Source organism: Vigna unguiculata, chromosome 6 (assembly GCF_004118075.2).
Source record: "Vigna unguiculata cultivar IT97K-499-35 chromosome 6, ASM411807v1, whole genome shotgun sequence".
In the NCBI taxonomy this organism is placed as follows: Eukaryota; Viridiplantae; Streptophyta; class Magnoliopsida; order Fabales; family Fabaceae; genus Vigna; species Vigna unguiculata.
The window spans coordinates 27,044,971-27,062,176 of NC_040284.1; the positions used below are offsets into that span (position 1 = coordinate 27,044,971).

The 17,206-nt window shown below is 31.4% G+C and overlaps 2 protein-coding genes across 2 annotated transcripts; both read left to right on the forward strand.

Moving 5' to 3' along the window:
* The first annotated feature begins 3,463 nt into the window (after positions 1-3,463).
* LOC114188067 (ferric reduction oxidase 7, chloroplastic-like) lies at positions 3,464-7,245 on the forward strand. The gene is made up of 6 exons (XM_028076569.1): positions 3,464-4,044; positions 4,129-4,222; positions 4,446-4,646; positions 5,938-6,172; positions 6,587-6,731; positions 6,931-7,245. Exons 1-6 carry the CDS (start codon positions 3,810-3,812, stop codon positions 7,098-7,100), a joined length of 1,080 nt encoding a protein of 359 aa, XP_027932370.1. The 5' UTR covers positions 3,464-3,809; the 3' UTR covers positions 7,101-7,245.
* A 2,772-nt stretch (positions 7,246-10,017) lies between these two features.
* Positions 10,018-16,358, forward strand: LOC114188066 (ferric reduction oxidase 7, chloroplastic-like). The gene is made up of 9 exons (XM_028076568.1): positions 10,018-10,607; positions 10,690-10,783; positions 10,981-11,181; positions 12,503-12,737; positions 14,015-14,342; positions 14,432-14,684; positions 14,866-15,121; positions 15,232-15,664; positions 15,864-16,358. Exons 1-9 carry the CDS (start codon positions 10,373-10,375, stop codon positions 16,031-16,033), a joined length of 2,205 nt encoding a protein of 734 aa, XP_027932369.1. The 5' UTR covers positions 10,018-10,372; the 3' UTR covers positions 16,034-16,358.
* The last annotated feature ends 848 nt before the right edge of the window (positions 16,359-17,206 follow it).

Genomic DNA, 17,206 nt, shown 5'->3' on the forward strand with positions numbered 1-17,206 from the left:
TAAAACATAATTGAAAAATTTTTCTACAATGAAAATCCTATTTAACTTAAAATTAATTACGGAAAACGACAGCATAAAGCGATATTAGCTATTTAAGTATAATATAAATCCAATTTTTAGAAATAGAAAACAAACAAAAAAATGTTTAACAGTATGGTTTAACCTGTGTTACGAATAGCTTACGCATATATATTACCTTTTTTTTTTCCTGCCACGACTAATTTCAAATTTCAGTTTTCTAATAATTTTCCTAATTTATTTATATTTTAAATTCTATTTTAAAGTCTTTTTGTGAATTGTTTTTCTCAATTCCTTTATACCTAAATAATTAAATTAAATTTTAATTTCCATATAATATAAGATGTATAGTTTTATTAAAAATGTCAAAAAAAAAAATCATACTTATTATCTGCAGATAAAACCCGCAACGGATAAAAAATAAATATTGAAAATGGATATCCACGAACAACGGGTACGGATATTTTTTATACTCGCATGTTAACGAGGCGGGTACGAGTATCATAATATCTGTACCCGTGAATATCCATACCCTCTATATTTTAATTTAAATTAAAAAAAATAAAAAAAAATATTCAAATATTAACACATTTATTTTGAATGAATTATTTTTTATCAATTGATTTTAAAAAAATCTAAATTTATTTGTCAACTGTCATTCAACACTATTTAAATGAACTATTTGTACTTTGTTTGAAATTTATAAATATCATGCATTATATTTTTATTTATAGTTAAAATTTGTTGTTAAATATTAAATTTTTCTGTTTCTAAATATCGCGGGTACATGTGGATATCCATGAATTTTAAAAAAATATGCGTGTACCCTCACGGATATGAGTACACATATGGGACAAATATTTATCTCGCATGTATCCACACGGATATGAGTACAGGTACGAGACAAATATTTATCCCGCGGGTAGGATACGGAGAAATTACTATACGTATCCTACCCGTCTATTGACATCCCTAATTTTGATCCTTATTTTTAAATATTTAGAATAAATTTTTAAACTAACTTGATCTTATTCATTTTTATTACATAATTCTAAATATTAAAAAAATTATACAACTTTCATTTATAAATTTTATCCACGCAAAAAAAAAATGAAATAATAAAATAAATATTAGTTAACTCTTGTGAACTATTTGGGGAAAAGATTGAATAGGATATCATAATTCTCCCGTCATTCACAACCAAATTCAAAATACATTACACACTAAAGAAAAACTCCAAAATTTTCATCATAAAAGAACAAAACTAATGTTGTATGGAATTATTTTATAGAAAATACTTATACTTTAAATTTATTATAAAAAAATTTAAAATTAAATAACTTCATAAAATTAGTTTCTAAAAGAAAATATACAGTATATATATATATATATATATATATATATATATATATATATATATATATATAATCAGTAACAATTTAAGATAGATAACTTGAATTGTATATATAATTTAGTAAAAATATTCGAGTTCTCCTTTACAGAAAATATATTATTTTATAATGCTAGTGATGTTTTCAGCTTTGATATATGCAACACGTGTAATGGTATATATTTTTAAAATTCATCATAATAATTCTTAATTTAGAATATAGTTAATATTCTTTGTACATTTAGCAGTGAAGCGGTGAGTTTATTAAATCACTAAAAATAATGGAAGTGGTGAGTTTAAATAGTTATTTTTATCATTACATACAAGATTCTAATAACTTTAAACTAAAAGTATGCACAATTATAGTGTTTTGAACTAAACTTTTCTAAATAAAAATTTAGTTATATGAGATATTTACAACTTTTTTTTTGTCTCCAACTAAAGTAATATAAATTGATAATTATTTCTTCAAAACCAAATTAAATTGAAATACTTGTACGACTCATTGTCCTTTTGCAAAATTATGGCATTTGCATGAGGAATGAAATATAAGAGATAGAGAAGAAAACACGTGGCAATATTCGGTACTCAAAGCAACAAGTGGATCATATGCTCCCACTTATTTCTCTGTCTATTTCATGTCGGAAATGATATTGCAACAAAATAATTTGACAAGATTTTGATAATACACGTACATGATTGATTTCTTTAAAATCTAAACCGGAAAAGTTAATTGGAGAGAGAAAGAGAGAAAGGAAAAAAAAGGAAGAAAGGGAGAAGTGAAACAGAGAGAGAGAAAGCAAAAGCAAGTGCCTGGCGTCGGAGTAACCGGATTCAGAGACCCACGAACATGAAGTTCTCGCCGGCAACCATTTCGCCGTCCACACCGAAGGTTACTCACACTATTTTCATACACTGTCATTCATCCAGACCGTTGCATTCAGAGTTAGGAGTGGGTTTGCGGAAACTGCGGCCACCTTCCGTCGTCGACGGCAAAGAACAATATCTCTTATTGAAATTGTATGTAGGACATTATCTGTTATGATAATGTCTATTATGATATTTAAATTTTGTAACCAAGTGGAAGTGCAATTAGAAATTTGCATCACTGCTTCCCACAAATAAGTGGTTGACTCCCTAGTTTGTGGTTGTTCTGATTATTTTTCCAATTGGCAATGAACAAAGCAACCACTTAAGTCAATGCATATTTGATGATGGAAAATTATTTCAAGTGAGTTATTAAAGTGAACCAAAATGCGATTTCAAATTAACTATTAAAGAAATATGAACCCTCAAAACGTAATAACCAACATCAGTCCCCACATATTCATGCGTGACTCCCCACAAATGCATTTGTCATTCCCCACTGAAGACAACCAGCAACTTTATTTGATCTGCAACCTATAATGACAAAGTTTGACGTTACTCCCCACATTCGTATGACTTTATGAGTGAGTGAATGGATGATGAATGATCAAAATAGGAAATTTAAATAAAGTTTATCAAAATCTGCAACCAATAATCATAAAGTCCGACGCAACTCCCCACATACGTATGAGTAACTCCCCACTTTTCATACAGTTGTTTATTTTGGCTATTGTGAGGTTAGACTACTACCCAATTCATTGAATGGGGATTGGATGATGGAAAGGACTTTGTTTGTCAGTGAATGAATGATGAATGATCCAAACACGAAATTTAAATTAACTATATTAAAATCTGCAATGTTTGAAAACAAAGTTTGACGTAACTCCCCACATACGTATGACTTACTCCCCACTTTTGTTTGAGTTGTGTTTTTAGCTTATCGTGCAGTTAGACAAACTAGCTCCTTTAGTGCATGCATTTTTAATGATGGAAAAAACTTTGTGAGTGAGTGAATGAAAGATCGAAATAGGAAAATTAAATAAAGTTTATCAAAATCTGCAATCAATAATCATAAAGTCCGACGTAACTTTCCACATACGTATGAGTAACTCCCCACTTTTCATACAGTTATTTATTTTGGCTATTGTGAGAACGAAATTCTTGCCGACGAAAACTTCATATACGTGGGTCTCTAAATCCAGTTACTCCGGCGACATGCACTTGCTTTCTCTCTCTGTTTCACTTCTCCCTTTCTTCCTTTTTCCTTTCTCTCTTTCTCTCTTTCTCTCTCCAATTCACTTTGCCAAATTTTCAAACAAACCAACCCCATACGTGTATTGTCAAAATGTTGTCAGATTATTTTGTTGAAATATCGTTTCCGAAATAAATATTTTGGGTTCCACACAAAAAGTTTTTGTCTTCATTTCCACTTCAAGCTGGTATTTTTATGTGGCACTGGGCCTCAAGAAGCTGCAACTAATTGCATTAGTGAATTGTGTGGAATACCCTTTTCGGGGAGGAAGAATTTGTGTCCATGGAGAAAAACAATTTTGATTACAGTCCTTTGCTTTCTCCTCGTGGCGATGAAACTGCAAGCAAGACACTATCATCTTCTCTTGTGTCAGCTACTAAATGGACTCTCAAGTTTTTTATCTCCGTCATCTTTGTTTTGTGGACAGCTTTTATTTTTTTTCAACCTGCAAAGCCTGTGCATAACTTGTTTTCAAAATGGTATGAGCTCAGCCGTAATACTCCTTTTGGAATCACAGGTTAGTTTATCTTTTCTTTTTCTTTTCTTTTTTCACCTTTTGTGTGGCGGGAGTTCAAAGCTAACAATGTGTTTTGTTTTCCAGGAAGCATCTTTTTGGTGTTCACTGCCCCATTACTCATAATTGCATTTCTTGCCATTGCGCACCTAAATCTTACTGGGGAGGATCAACTTCAAGGGTATGTGGTTTCCTGAAACGTTTCTATCTTTGTGATGAATTTCTTCATCACCATAGCATGATTCTAAATGCGGTCACGGTTTTTGTCACATCCTTGCTATTTTGAAAAATTGTGGCACAATGAGATCACAATCGCAGTTGCAGTTACTTTTGATGATGTGACAGAAGTTGCAATTTTGAAATCTTGATTTAGAGTATATGTTGTACTTTGTTTGTTATTGCAGAAAGAAGAGTTCCAAACTTCCTAGGTTCCGCCTATGGACATTTCCTGTGCTTATCAGAGGACCATTTGGGGTTGTTTCTGCCACAGAATTCGTTGGGATTGTCCTGTTTTTGCTGTATGTTTTCTGGGCTACTTATGCTTATAGTGTGCAGGCCCTTGGAATGATCTCTGAATCTGATCTGTCCTCCTTTAGAGAGAAGAGGTATAACAGTCTTGTGCCTTCATTTATCTTCTGTATTTGGGTTCTGCAGACTGAGTTTTTAATGAGATGATAGATGCTAGTAGCACATTCTCATTAGCTGAATGATGCTCCGACACGCCTCATAGATGGCGTGTCTCGTGTTCATCGGACACCGATACTCGTATGATACTTGTAGGATACCCTATGTCTAATTTGAAATATACCTTTTTATCTTTCATATGATTTTGACAATTAAAATAAGGAACAAATCTTATATTATCATTACTTTTCGCATGTTGGACATTAGATAGATAGATTAAATTCATTTTTGTGTTAGTTGACAATGTGTTAGTTGATAGTTTCAAACTTAACATGTATATATATATGTTGTGTCCCGTGTCCTATATTTTTTCAATTAGCCGTATCTTCGTATCCGTGTTGTATCTGTACCCGTTTCCGTATCCGTATTCAGACTGAAATTGATTTGAAATCATTAAAATTTGAAAATTTGTGGGTTTCGCTTCATACTTCCTTGGTTTTGGTAGTTTTAAATAAATTTTAAAGAGTGTATTAGAAAGACTCAGAGTGTATATTGCTAGTACTTCTGAAATCTGAAAACGAAATTATTTTCTTTGTTGAAGACTTCCTAGTTTTCCCCTTTGTTGTTGTTGGAGTACTAATTCTTTACGAATTGGGATTGTTTGGTGGATTATTTTTGTTATCTTTCTGCTGTGCTTTCAAGATACACTGATAGACACTTAGTTTGATATTTTAAAATATGTTAAAAAAAAATTTAGTATATCAACATCAATATAATTTTTATGCTTAACAAAGGATAATACACAAAAAAACCCAACAGAGAATTTATGCTCTTTTTTTTCTTATACTTATCTTTCAAGATTTATTTTGGGATTCTTCAATACATATTTCTCAATCAGCGTTTAATTGGTTCTCGAAAAAAAAGTCTACCATGAAACTAATAAAAAGGGGGAAATGTAATTAAAATCCCTGGTCCAATAAACCCCAGAGAATCTATTGAGGTTTTAGAAGGTATACAAGAATATCTCAGCCAAGTTTGGTACTGTGTAGATTACTATAGCGATATGAAACTTTTGTGTCCCAACAAATGTACAATTGGAGTGATGAAATGTCAATCTAAATTACGCGTCTTGACATGGAATCCATATATTGTCTCCTGGTCATGCTTAAAATGGAATCCTTTTTAAGAACTTTTGGCTTAGAAATTTTACAATGTTCATGTAGATTTAAGAACGATGAACATGACAAAGCTGTTTCCCTTGATTCTTTTCAGCATATTCATGATAAAAATTATGGGACTTCGAACCGGCGCGATTGGATTAATGTGTTTGGCATTCCTATTTGTCCCGGTTTCAAGGGGATCTGTTCTTCTCCGCTATATAGATATCCCTTTTGGACATGCCACAAGATATCATGTATGGCTGGGACACCTCACGATGGTGATGTTTACTATCCATGGACTTCTCTATGTCATTGCTTGGGCAATGGAAGGCCTCCTTGTACAAAAAGTGAGTCCTCTTTAATGGATTTCTTTTCTGAAGATAGTTTATACTCACTGAATTTGAATTTACAGGACAAACAAAAGTGCTATTTTTGAACTCCCTTTGTGTTTTATTCGTTTATTGTATATTTGGTATAATGATACAGGTCTTGATTGCTGAATGAATCTGATTTTAATGAACTGATGTAAACGAAGCATTGAATACTTTGAACAAGGCCCAATTGCTTTTAAAGAAAAGAAAAACAAGCAGTAATGATGCATTCTTGAAAAATAATATTGGCTATCAATGGATGATTTTGTGCTGAATTGATAATCTTCTATTTACTTTTGTGATTTCATTTTTTACTTATTTATCAAAAGGGAACCTTCCAAACTTATAACGTGTATTTTGTAAATTGTATTGTGGCACAATTGGGAAAAGCAAAGTTATTTGAAAGATCAGTCCAATAATGAAAATGTTGATGATAAGATTCACCAAAATGGCTCTTTGGCTCCCAAGGATCAAAGTGAAGACAGTGTTGAAAAGTCAACTGTTGTTACCTATGGTTCCAGGCCAGACTTCAAAGGTATGTCTTTATGAACATAATTTTTCAACAAAACTAATATGTGTTGTTGTATTGTATGATCTAGGTTAAAGTTTCATCCGGACAATCTGCGTAATAAAACATTCAATTAAACATCATTGTATTTTAGTGAAGTGAAACTCTAAATCTAACCAAATATTTACTACCTATAGTTACTAATCTGGATACATATGCATTGCAGAAATCTATGAATCAAGTTCCAAGAAGTGGGGCCTTGTTGATGTGGGTGTCATAGTTTGCGGCCCTTCAACACTTCGGACAAGTGTTGCTGAAGAAATCAGGTCACACAGCATGACAAGACAACGCCATGATTCCATCTTCCATTTCCACAACCATGGCTTTGATCTCTAGCTCCCCAAAAGGAAGATGGAAGACAACATTAGCTATTTAAGTATAATATAAATCCATTTTTTAGAAATAAAAAACAAACAGAAAAATGTTTAACCTGTGTTACGAATAGCTTACGCATATATATTACCTTTTTTTTTTCCTGCCACGACTAATTCCAAATTTCAGTTTTCTTATAATTTTCCTAATTTATTTGTATTTTAAATTTTATTGTAAATTCTTTTTGTCAATTATTTTTCCCAATTCCTTTATACTTAAATAATTAAATTAAATTTTAATTTATATATAATATAAGATGTATGGTTTAGATAGGATATCAAAAAAAATCCATACTTATGGGTATTTGTGGATAAAATTTGTAGCCGATAGACAGAAAATTGACATTGAAAATAGATACTCATGGATAACGGGTACGTGTTATACCCGCATGTTAACGAGGCGGGTACGAGTATCATAGTATTCGTGTCCGTGGATATTCATACCCTATATATATTCTAAGTTAAATTAAAAAAAAAATAAAAAAATAATTAAAATATTGACACATTTATTTTGAATGAATTATTTTTTATCAATTGGTTTTAAAACATCCCTATTTATTTGTAGACTATCATTCAACACTAATTAAATGAGTTATTTGTACTTTGTTTAAAATTTATAGATTTGATGCATTGTATTTTGATTAATTTATAGTTAAAATTTATCGTTAAATATTAAATTTTTTCTTTTTATAAATATCAGTGGTACCTATGGATATCCGTACGGGTACGAGTGAATATTTATCACGCGAGTAAGGTACGTGAGAGCTATTATTATACCCCGTTGACATCTATAGTTTTGATCCTTTAGTTTTTTATTTTATTTTTAAATATTTAAAATAAATTTTAAAACTAACTTAATCTTATTCATTTTTATTACACAATTCTAAATATTAAAAATTTTATACAACTTTCGTTTATAAATTTTTATCCACGCAAACAAAAAATTAAATAATAAAATAAATATTAGTTAACTCTTGTGGACTATTTGGAGAAAAGATTGAACAGGATATCATAATTCTCCTGTCATTCACTCAAGTGTTATCAACCAAATCCAAAATACATTACACACTAAAGAAAAACTCCAAAATTTTCATCATAAAAGAACAAAACTAATGTTGTATGGATTTATTTTACAGAAAATACTTATACTTTAAATTTATTATAAATAAATTTAAAATTAAATAACTTCATAAAATTAGTTTCTAAAAGAAAATATACAGTATATATAATCAATAACAATTTATATATATATATATATATATTTATTTATATATAATCAATAACAATTTAAGATAGATAACTTGAATTGTATATATAATTTAGTAAAAATATTCGAGTTCTCCTTTACAAAAAATATATTATTTTATAATGCTAGTGATGTTTTCAGCTTTGATATATGCAACACGTGTGGTATATATTTTTAAAATTCGTCATAATAATTCTTAATTTAGAATATAGTTAATATTCTTTGTACATTTAGCGGTGAAGCGGTGAGTTTATTAAATTACTAACAATAATGGAAGTGGTGAGTTTAAATAGTTAATTTTATCGTTACATACAAGATTATAATAACTTTAAACTAAAAGTATGCACTATTATAGTGTTTTGAACTAAACTTTTCTAAATAAAACTTTAGTTATATGAGATGTTTACAATTTTTTTTTATCTCCAACTAAAGTAATATAAATTAATAATTATTTCTTCAAAACCAAATTAAATTGAAATACTTGTATGACTCATTGTCCTTTTGCAAAATTGTGGCATTTGCATGAGGAATGAAATATAAGAGATAGAGAAGAAAACACGTGGCAATATTGGGTACTCAAAGCAACAAGTGGATCACATGCTCCCACTTATTTATCTGTCTATTTCACATTATGTCTCTATTTCTTATTTATTTGTAGCCTTACACAAATATATATAAAAAAAATCCAATTTCCTATTTATTTTTTATTTTTATTTTTAATTCATTGTAATTCTGGGCGAGAAAAACAAGGCGAAACATTTATGTGTCTGTCTATTTGAGACAAAGGGGTTTCTTCTGACCACTACACAATAAAAAAGGGTTTTGGTTTTTCATTCTGTAAAAATATTTTACTACTCTTTTGTTCAAAAGTTATTTTAACATTAGATATATAAATATTATCTATTCATTTCACAAGCAATTTAAAAAATTATATATTATTTTCAATAAACTATTTTAATAATAATACATCTTAATCCCCTGCATAAGATGTTATTATCAGGAATGTTCCAGACCTTGAAAGTGCGTGGATCATATTGTCTCTACCTAAATAAAAAGAGTGGAAACAAATTAATTCATATCGAAAATTTGATAAAAATAACAATATTACATTATACTCATAAGAAAACAAAAACACAAACACTTTATGAACTTCTTCCTCAGTTTCTTTCTACACAATTTTATATAATAATCCTGATAAAATTAAACATATGAACACAAAATAAATAAAATAGTAATATTTTAAAAGTTTAATGATTCTTCTGGTATATGTTTTTCTTTAAAAAGTCAAATTAGTCTTTTATTTTTTTTAGTTTTGTAATGATTTTGATTTTTGTAAAATTAATGTAATTTAATTTTTTGTTTAATATTTTAAAATAAATTAATAATTTATTTTGTTGGTGTAATTTGCTTATTCTTAATATCAATTCTAATAAAATATTCTTAATCAATTCAAAGAGTTTAATCAAAACAAACTTTTAAAATACATAATTAGACTCAAAAAACTAGAGAATATATAGACTGAAAAAAATAATTAAACAATTTTAAAATAGAAATAACAGAAAGTTAAAGACAATAGAATTCAGAAAAGAGAAAATTGTAGTTTTAAGCCATTTCTTCTAAGGCTCTACATGCATGACCCCAGAGAGAATACAAGAAAAGAACAAGTGTGTCGATGTTAATGTTGATGCTGATGACCTGAAATATGATGTCCCATTCTTGTTCCTCTCTTCAAACCATAATTGTACTGGTAATGTGTGAAATCTACATTTCTACTCCACCACATATGGTCTATCTCAAACTCTTGAAAAATTCATTTGGGTGGCTCTAAGTTGCTCAGTAAATAAATATTTTGGGTTCCACACAAAAAGTTTTTGTCTTCATTTCCACTTCAAGCTGGTATTTTTATGTGGCACTGGGCCTCAAGAAGCTGCAACTAATTGCATTAGTGAATTGTGTGGAATACCCTTTTCGGGGAGGAAGAATTTGTGTCCATGGAGAAAAACAATTTTGATTACAGTCCTTTGCTTTCTCCTCGTGGCGATGAAACTGCAAGCAAGACACTATCATCTTCTCTTGTGTCAGCTACTAAATGGACTCTCAAGTTTTTTATCTCCGTCATCTTTGTTTTGTGGACAGCTTTTATTTTTTTTCAACCTGCAAAGCCTGTGAATACCTTGTTTTCAAAATGGTATGAGCTCAGCCGTAACACTCCTTTTGGAATCACAGGTTAGTTTATCTTTTTTTTTTTTTTTTTTTTCACCTTTTGTGTGGCGTGAGTTCAAAGCTAACAATGTGTTTTGTTTTCCAGGAAGCATCTTTTTGGTGTTCACTGCCCCATTACTCATAATTGCATTTCTTGCCATTGCGCACCTAAATCTTACTGGGGAGGATCAGCTTCAAGGGTATGTGATTTCCTGAAACGTTTCTATCTTTCTGATGAATTTCTTCATCACCATAGCATGATTCTAAATGCGGTCACGGTTTTTGTCACATCCTTGCTATTTTGAAAAATTGTGGCACAATGAGATCACAATTGCAGTTGCAGTTACTTTTGAAACCTTGATTTAGAGTATATGTTGTACTTTGTTTGTTATTGCAGAAAGAAGAGTTCCAAACTTCCTAGGTTCCGCCTATGGACATTTCCTGTGCTTATCAGAGGACCATTTGGGGTTGTTTCTGCCACAGAATTCGTTGGGATTGTCCTGTTTTTGCTGTATGTTTTCTGGGCTACTTATGCTTATAGTGTGCAGGCCCTTGGAATGATATCTGAATCTGATCTGTCCTCCTTTAGAGAGAAGAGGTATAACAGTCTTGTGCCTTCATTTATCTTCTGTATTTGGGTTCTGCAGACTGAGTTTTTAATGAGATGATAGATGCTAGTAGCACATTCTCATTAGCTGAATGATGCTCTGACACGCCTCATAAATGATGTGTCCCGTGTTTGATAGGATACGTATCACACACTATGCCTCATAAATGATGTGTCCCGTGTTTGATAGGATACGTATCAAACACTGACACTCGTACGATACTTGTAGGATACACTATGTTCAATTTGAAATATATTTTTTTATCTTTCATATAATTTTGACAATTAAAATAAGGAATAAATCTTATATTATCACTACTTTTCGCATGTTGGATATTAGATAGATAGATTAGATTCTTTTTTGTGTTAGTTGACAATTTCAAAGTTAACATGTATATACACGCCGCATTCCGTGTCCTATATATTTTCAATTTATCTGTATCTTCATATATGTGTCCGTGTTGTGTCCGTATCCGTTTCCTGGACTGAAATTGATTTGAAATCATTAAAATTTATGGGTTTCACTTCATACTTAATCATCCTTGGTTTTGGTAGTTTTAAATAAATTTTAAAGAGTGTATTAGAAAGACTGACGGTGTATATTGCTAGTAGTTCTGAAAACGAAATTATTTTCTTTGTTGAAGACTTCCTAGTTTTCCCCTTTGTTGTTGGAGTACTAATTCTTTACGAATTGGCATTCTCTGGTGGATTATTTTTGTTATCTTTCTGCTGTGCCTTCAATATACACTGATGAATACTTATTTTGATATCTTACAATATGTTAAAAAAAAAATAGTATATCAACATCAATGTATTTTTCATGCTTAACCGAGGACAACATAAAAAAAAAAACATCAGAGAATTTATGCTCTCTTTTTTTTCTTATACTTATCTTTCAAGATTTATTTTGGGATTCTTCAATACATATTTCTCAATCAGCGTTTAATTGGTTCTTAAAAAAAAAGTCTACCATGAAACTAATAAAAAGGGGGAATGTAATTAAAATCCCTGGTCCAATAAACCCCAGAGAATCTATTGAGGTTTTAGAAGGTATACAAGAATATCTCAGCCAAGTTTGGTACTGTGTAGATTACTATAGCGATATGAAACTTTTATGTCCCAACACATGTATAATTGGAGTGATGAAATGTCAATCTAAATTACGTGTCTTGACATGGAATCCATATATTGTCTCCTGGTCATGCTTAAAATGGAATCCTTTTTAAGAACTTTTGGCTTAGAAATTTTACAATGTTCATGTAGATTTAAGAACGATGAACATGACAAAGCTGTTTCCCTTGATTCTTTTCAGCATATTCATGATCAAAATTATGGGACTTCGAACCGGCGCGATTGGATTAATGTGTTTGGCATTCCTATTTGTCCCGGTTTCAAGGGGATCTGTTCTTCTCCGCTATATAGATATCCCTTTTGAACATGCCACAAGATATCATGTATGGCTGGGACACCTCACAATGGTGATGTTTACTATCCATGGACTTCTCTATGTCATTGCTTGGGCAATGGAAGGCCTCCTTGTACAAAAAGTGAGTCCTCTTTAATGGATTTCTTTTCTGAAGATAGTTTATACTCACTGAATTTGAGTTTACAGGACAAACAAAAGTGCTATTTTTGAACTCCCTTTGTGTTTTATTCGTTTATTGTATATTTGGTATAATGATACAGGTCTTGATTGCTGAATGAATCTGATTTTAATGAACTGATGTAAACGAAACATTGAATACTTTGAACAAGGCCCAATTGCTTTTAAAGAAAAGAAAAACAAGCAGTAATGATGCATTCTTGAAAAATAATATTGGCTATCAATGGATGATTTTGTGCTGAATTGATAATCTTCTATTTACTTATTTATCAAAAGGGAACCTTCCAAACTAATAACGTGTATTTTGTAAATTGTGTTTTTAATCACGCATGTAAATTCTTAATTTATAATCACTCAAAGTATAATATAGGAAAACATACTGATGAGAATATCTCTAATTATCAATTGTAAATATTTCCCTAATTACTGAGATATCAAATCATACCAAAAATTGAGTTGAAACGGTTGAACCAAGCACAAGGAGATCGCTTCTAGTTTCTTCGTGCTACAGACAAGACATGAGTCACCGGAGACTATTAAACTGGGTAGTTGATCCATGTACTTTCTTTGTACAACTCACCATGTGAAAAGGAATTTTTGATGGCCAACGGGTGAAAAGTCCAACTATGGATGGTGGTCATGGCAAGAAAAATGCAGACAAAGGTTATTTTTTCGCAATGGTGGGAGATGGAAACTTCAATGGATTTTGCTAGTTGGAGAAAGAAGGATTGAATGATGGTGAATGAAGGATCACAGCGGCCGCATGAGCAGCGCTACATTTTTCCAAAGAGATCTTATCTTGATTCACAATTCATCCAACTTTAATGGTTTTTGTCCCTTAGAAAAGAATAATTCTTCCATGTAAACTAAGAAGGAAAATAAACTAAATATTGACCTTCATAGCTGTTTGCATTTAGGTTTCTCAACTATAGGTGCAGAAGTATATCATAACACAAGCCATTGCACTCCTTTTGTCTTGTTCTTTTATTTTGCTTATGCCTTACCAAAATGTCTATAATGCTATCCTAATTTCCTCTTAGGTTTGGTAGTTGTTGATTAGTGGTGAAGTGACATCCTTTATTTCTTTATGCATGATCTTTAGAGAAATTATGGTTTATAAACATTAAAATCTAATTTTACTTTACTAGTTCAAGCTTTATCTTGAATACATTGGCATAATCATGCTAACTATTTCTATGCATAATCTGATCCCCTTTGCAGTTAGTACAATGGAAAGATATTGGTGTAGCCAATCTCCCAGGAGTTATTAGCCTTCTAGCTGGTTTGTTAATGTGGGTGACCTCTCTTCCTGGCGTGCGAACATGGAACTTTGAGTTGTTCTTCTACACACATCAATTATACGTAGTCTTTGTTGTCTTTTTGGCCTTGCATGTTGGTGACTTTATTTTCACTATGACTGCTGGTGGAATATTTCTCTTTCTGCTTGATCGGTTTCTGAGGTTCTGCCAATCACGAAGGAAAGTCAATATAATCTCTTCAAGATGCCTTCCATGTGGCACTGTGGAATTGGTTATTTCAAAACCTCAAAGTAATTACATACTTACCATAGTATTTCTGTGCACATAATTTTGTACCATAACCTGTTCACTGACAATAAACCTTTTCAAAATGTTGTAGATTTGAGGTACAATGCTCTAAGTTTCATTTTCGTTCAAGTCCGGGAACTATCATGGCTGCAGTGGCATCCATTCAGTGTTTCTTCTAGCCCTTTGGATGGAAAGCATCACCTTGCTGTTCTTATAAAGGTTCTTGGCAAATGGACGGAGAAGCTGAGACAAAAGATTACTGATACTGATGCACAAAAAGATTTATCAGTCATAACAACTTCAGTGGAGGGACCATATGGGCACGAAGTACCATACCATTTAATGTGAGTGGCTACATTACATGCCAATCTTTTTGTTCTGCTCACATAATAAATGATGGAAACCATGATTTAGTCCTTGTTCCTTACTATTCATGGAGTTTCAGACCAAATAAGATTTTAGACTAACATATGTTTTTGTTCTTCGCTTCTTCAGCTAATGAAATGACTACCATTTTGTTCTTAGGTACGAAAATCTTATATTAGTGGCTGGTGGTATTGGACTTTCACCCTTCATTGCTATACTGAGTGACATTCTCCACCGTGTTAGGGAGGGGAAACCCTGTCAACCGAGAAATATTTTACTAGTTTGGGCAGTGAAAAATTCAAATGAGCTTCCACTTCTCTCAACCATTAACATGGAAACAATTTGTCCATCCTTTTCAGATAAAGTAAACATTGATATTCGTATTTATGTCACTAGAGAATCAGATCCTCCATTGGTGAGTCTACATTTCTTCATACAAATTTGTACTTTCTTCTGATGCTGCTTTGTTATCATTTACCCATTTTTTTTCTTCACTAAACTGTATTTGATTTCTATTATCTGCAGGAAGAGGGGTACACTCACAAACCAATAAAATCTTCATTCTGCCCTATGGCTAGTGATTATGGCATGTCTGTTCTGGTTGGCACAGGGGACAATTTCTGGTCTGGACTTTATGTTATCTCATCTACAGTTGGCTTTGTGATATTGCTGACTTTGTTGTATGTTTACTACATAACCCCATTTCACATAGAGATATGGTGGTACAAGGGACTACTATATGTGATATGCATGGTTGCAAGTGTTGTTATCTTTGGAGGTTCAGTGGTTGTATTGTGGCACAATTGGGAAAAGCAAAGTTATTTGAAAGATAAGTCCAATAATGAAAATGTTGATGATAAGATTCACCAAAATGGCTCTTTGGCTCCCAAGGATCAAAGTGAAGACAGTGTTGAAAAGTCAACTGTTGTTTCCTATGGTTCCAGGCCAGACTTCAAAGGTATGTCTTTATGAACATAATTTTTCAACAAAACTAAGATGTGTTGTTGTATTGTATGATCTAAGTTAAAGTTTCATCCGGACAATCTGCATAATAAAACATTCAATTAAACATCATTGTATTTTAGTGAAGTGAAATTCTAAATCTAACCAAATATTTACTACCTATAGTTACTAATCTGGATACATATGCATTGCAGAAATCTATGAATCAAGTTCAAAGAAGTGGGGCCTTGTTGATGTGGGTGTCATAGTTTGTGGCCCTTCAACACTTCAGACAAGTGTTGCTGAAGAAATCAGGTCACACAGCATGACAAGACAACGCCATGACTCCATCTTCCATTTCCACAGCCATAGCTTTGATCTCTAGCTCCCCAAAAGGAAGATGGAAGACACACACATATATACATACATATATATATATATATATATATATATATATATATATATATATATATATATATATATATATTCCCTCCTAAAATTGGAATCCTTCTGAGGATTATAGCACTTAGAAGGGTTGTAGAATTATCACTGGACATGTTTGATATGCAGTTTCAGGGATGATATAATGTTAATCTTCAGTTTTCTGTGGCTTCTTTCAGTCTCATCTACTAGAAGTGTAAATTAATTACTGGATCAGAGCATACCTTAAATCCGAAGCAAATACTATTTTAAAGTAATTTTCAGTTGTAGGTGGCTTTTGGTACTGTATTTAATCTCACCTAACTATCATTCTGTGATAAAATACATATCAACAGGTTAGGCGTACCGAACCTTTGATTTATTAGTGTTTTTTTATTGATAAAACAACAACGAAATATGAATTATTGTAGGTAATAAAATCATGAAAGCATCTCTGCAAGTTTCATTGGTTGCACTTAATAAAAGATAGCACGTTATTGTTTTGATAGAAGATGATGCTTCATCATTAATGACTGGTTATTCATCACTTTTCCTTCAGAGTTTGTTAATGGTTGTGATAAAGTAATTAGTAACCAGATTTTTTATATAAACTTAGTTTATGCAAGTTGTGCAATATAAACCAGATTGTAAAAGTTAACCACAGACTTATCTTCATACTAATCATTGATTAATTCAAGTGGTGTATGTTGTTAAATTAATAAAGGTATCTCTCATAAAGAAAAGTTATATCGTTATATATGTGATAGGATTATATTAAAAGTTTAGTTAAAAAAATTGTATGAGATAATGAAAATGTGAAGTAATGTATGAATTGATGTGTAGTTGCATGGTCGTATTCTTCAGTTTGCTTCATTATTGCTTTGAAGACAAGTTTTGGGTGCTTTTTAGGTATGGAGTTTCTACTTTCTACACATTTGGCTTTGCTCTCTCCAACTATTACGTCACACTAAGTTCTCCACACTTTCGTCAAACACCTCGCTTTCATTTTTCTCATTTTTTCTTAACATTACATGCATGAATTGGATCTACAGAAAAATCAAATAAAAGAAGAAAAAAAACGCGTTTATTTATCTAGAAAAGTTAAATATTTTTATAGTTCAAACACGTAGAAAAGTTA

Excerpts from the sequence above, each read along its gene's own strand:
- LOC114188067 (XM_028076569.1), top strand. The coding sequence starts at position 3,810 with ATGGAGAAAAACAATTTTGATTACAGTCCTTTGCTTTCTCCTCGTGGC. Across the intron at positions 4,045-4,128 it reads TACTCCTTTTGGAATCACAG|GAAGCATCTTTTTGGTGTTC; the intron begins GTTAGTTTATCT and ends TTTGTTTTCCAG. Across the intron at positions 4,647-5,937 it reads TCCTCCTTTAGAGAGAAGAG|CATATTCATGATAAAAATTA; the intron begins GTATAACAGTCT and ends GATTCTTTTCAG.
- LOC114188066 (XM_028076568.1), top strand. The coding sequence starts at position 10,373 with ATGGAGAAAAACAATTTTGATTACAGTCCTTTGCTTTCTCCTCGTGGC. Across the intron at positions 11,182-12,502 it reads TCCTCCTTTAGAGAGAAGAG|CATATTCATGATCAAAATTA; the intron begins GTATAACAGTCT and ends GATTCTTTTCAG. Across the intron at positions 15,665-15,863 it reads TTCCAGGCCAGACTTCAAAG|AAATCTATGAATCAAGTTCA; the intron begins GTATGTCTTTAT and ends TATGCATTGCAG.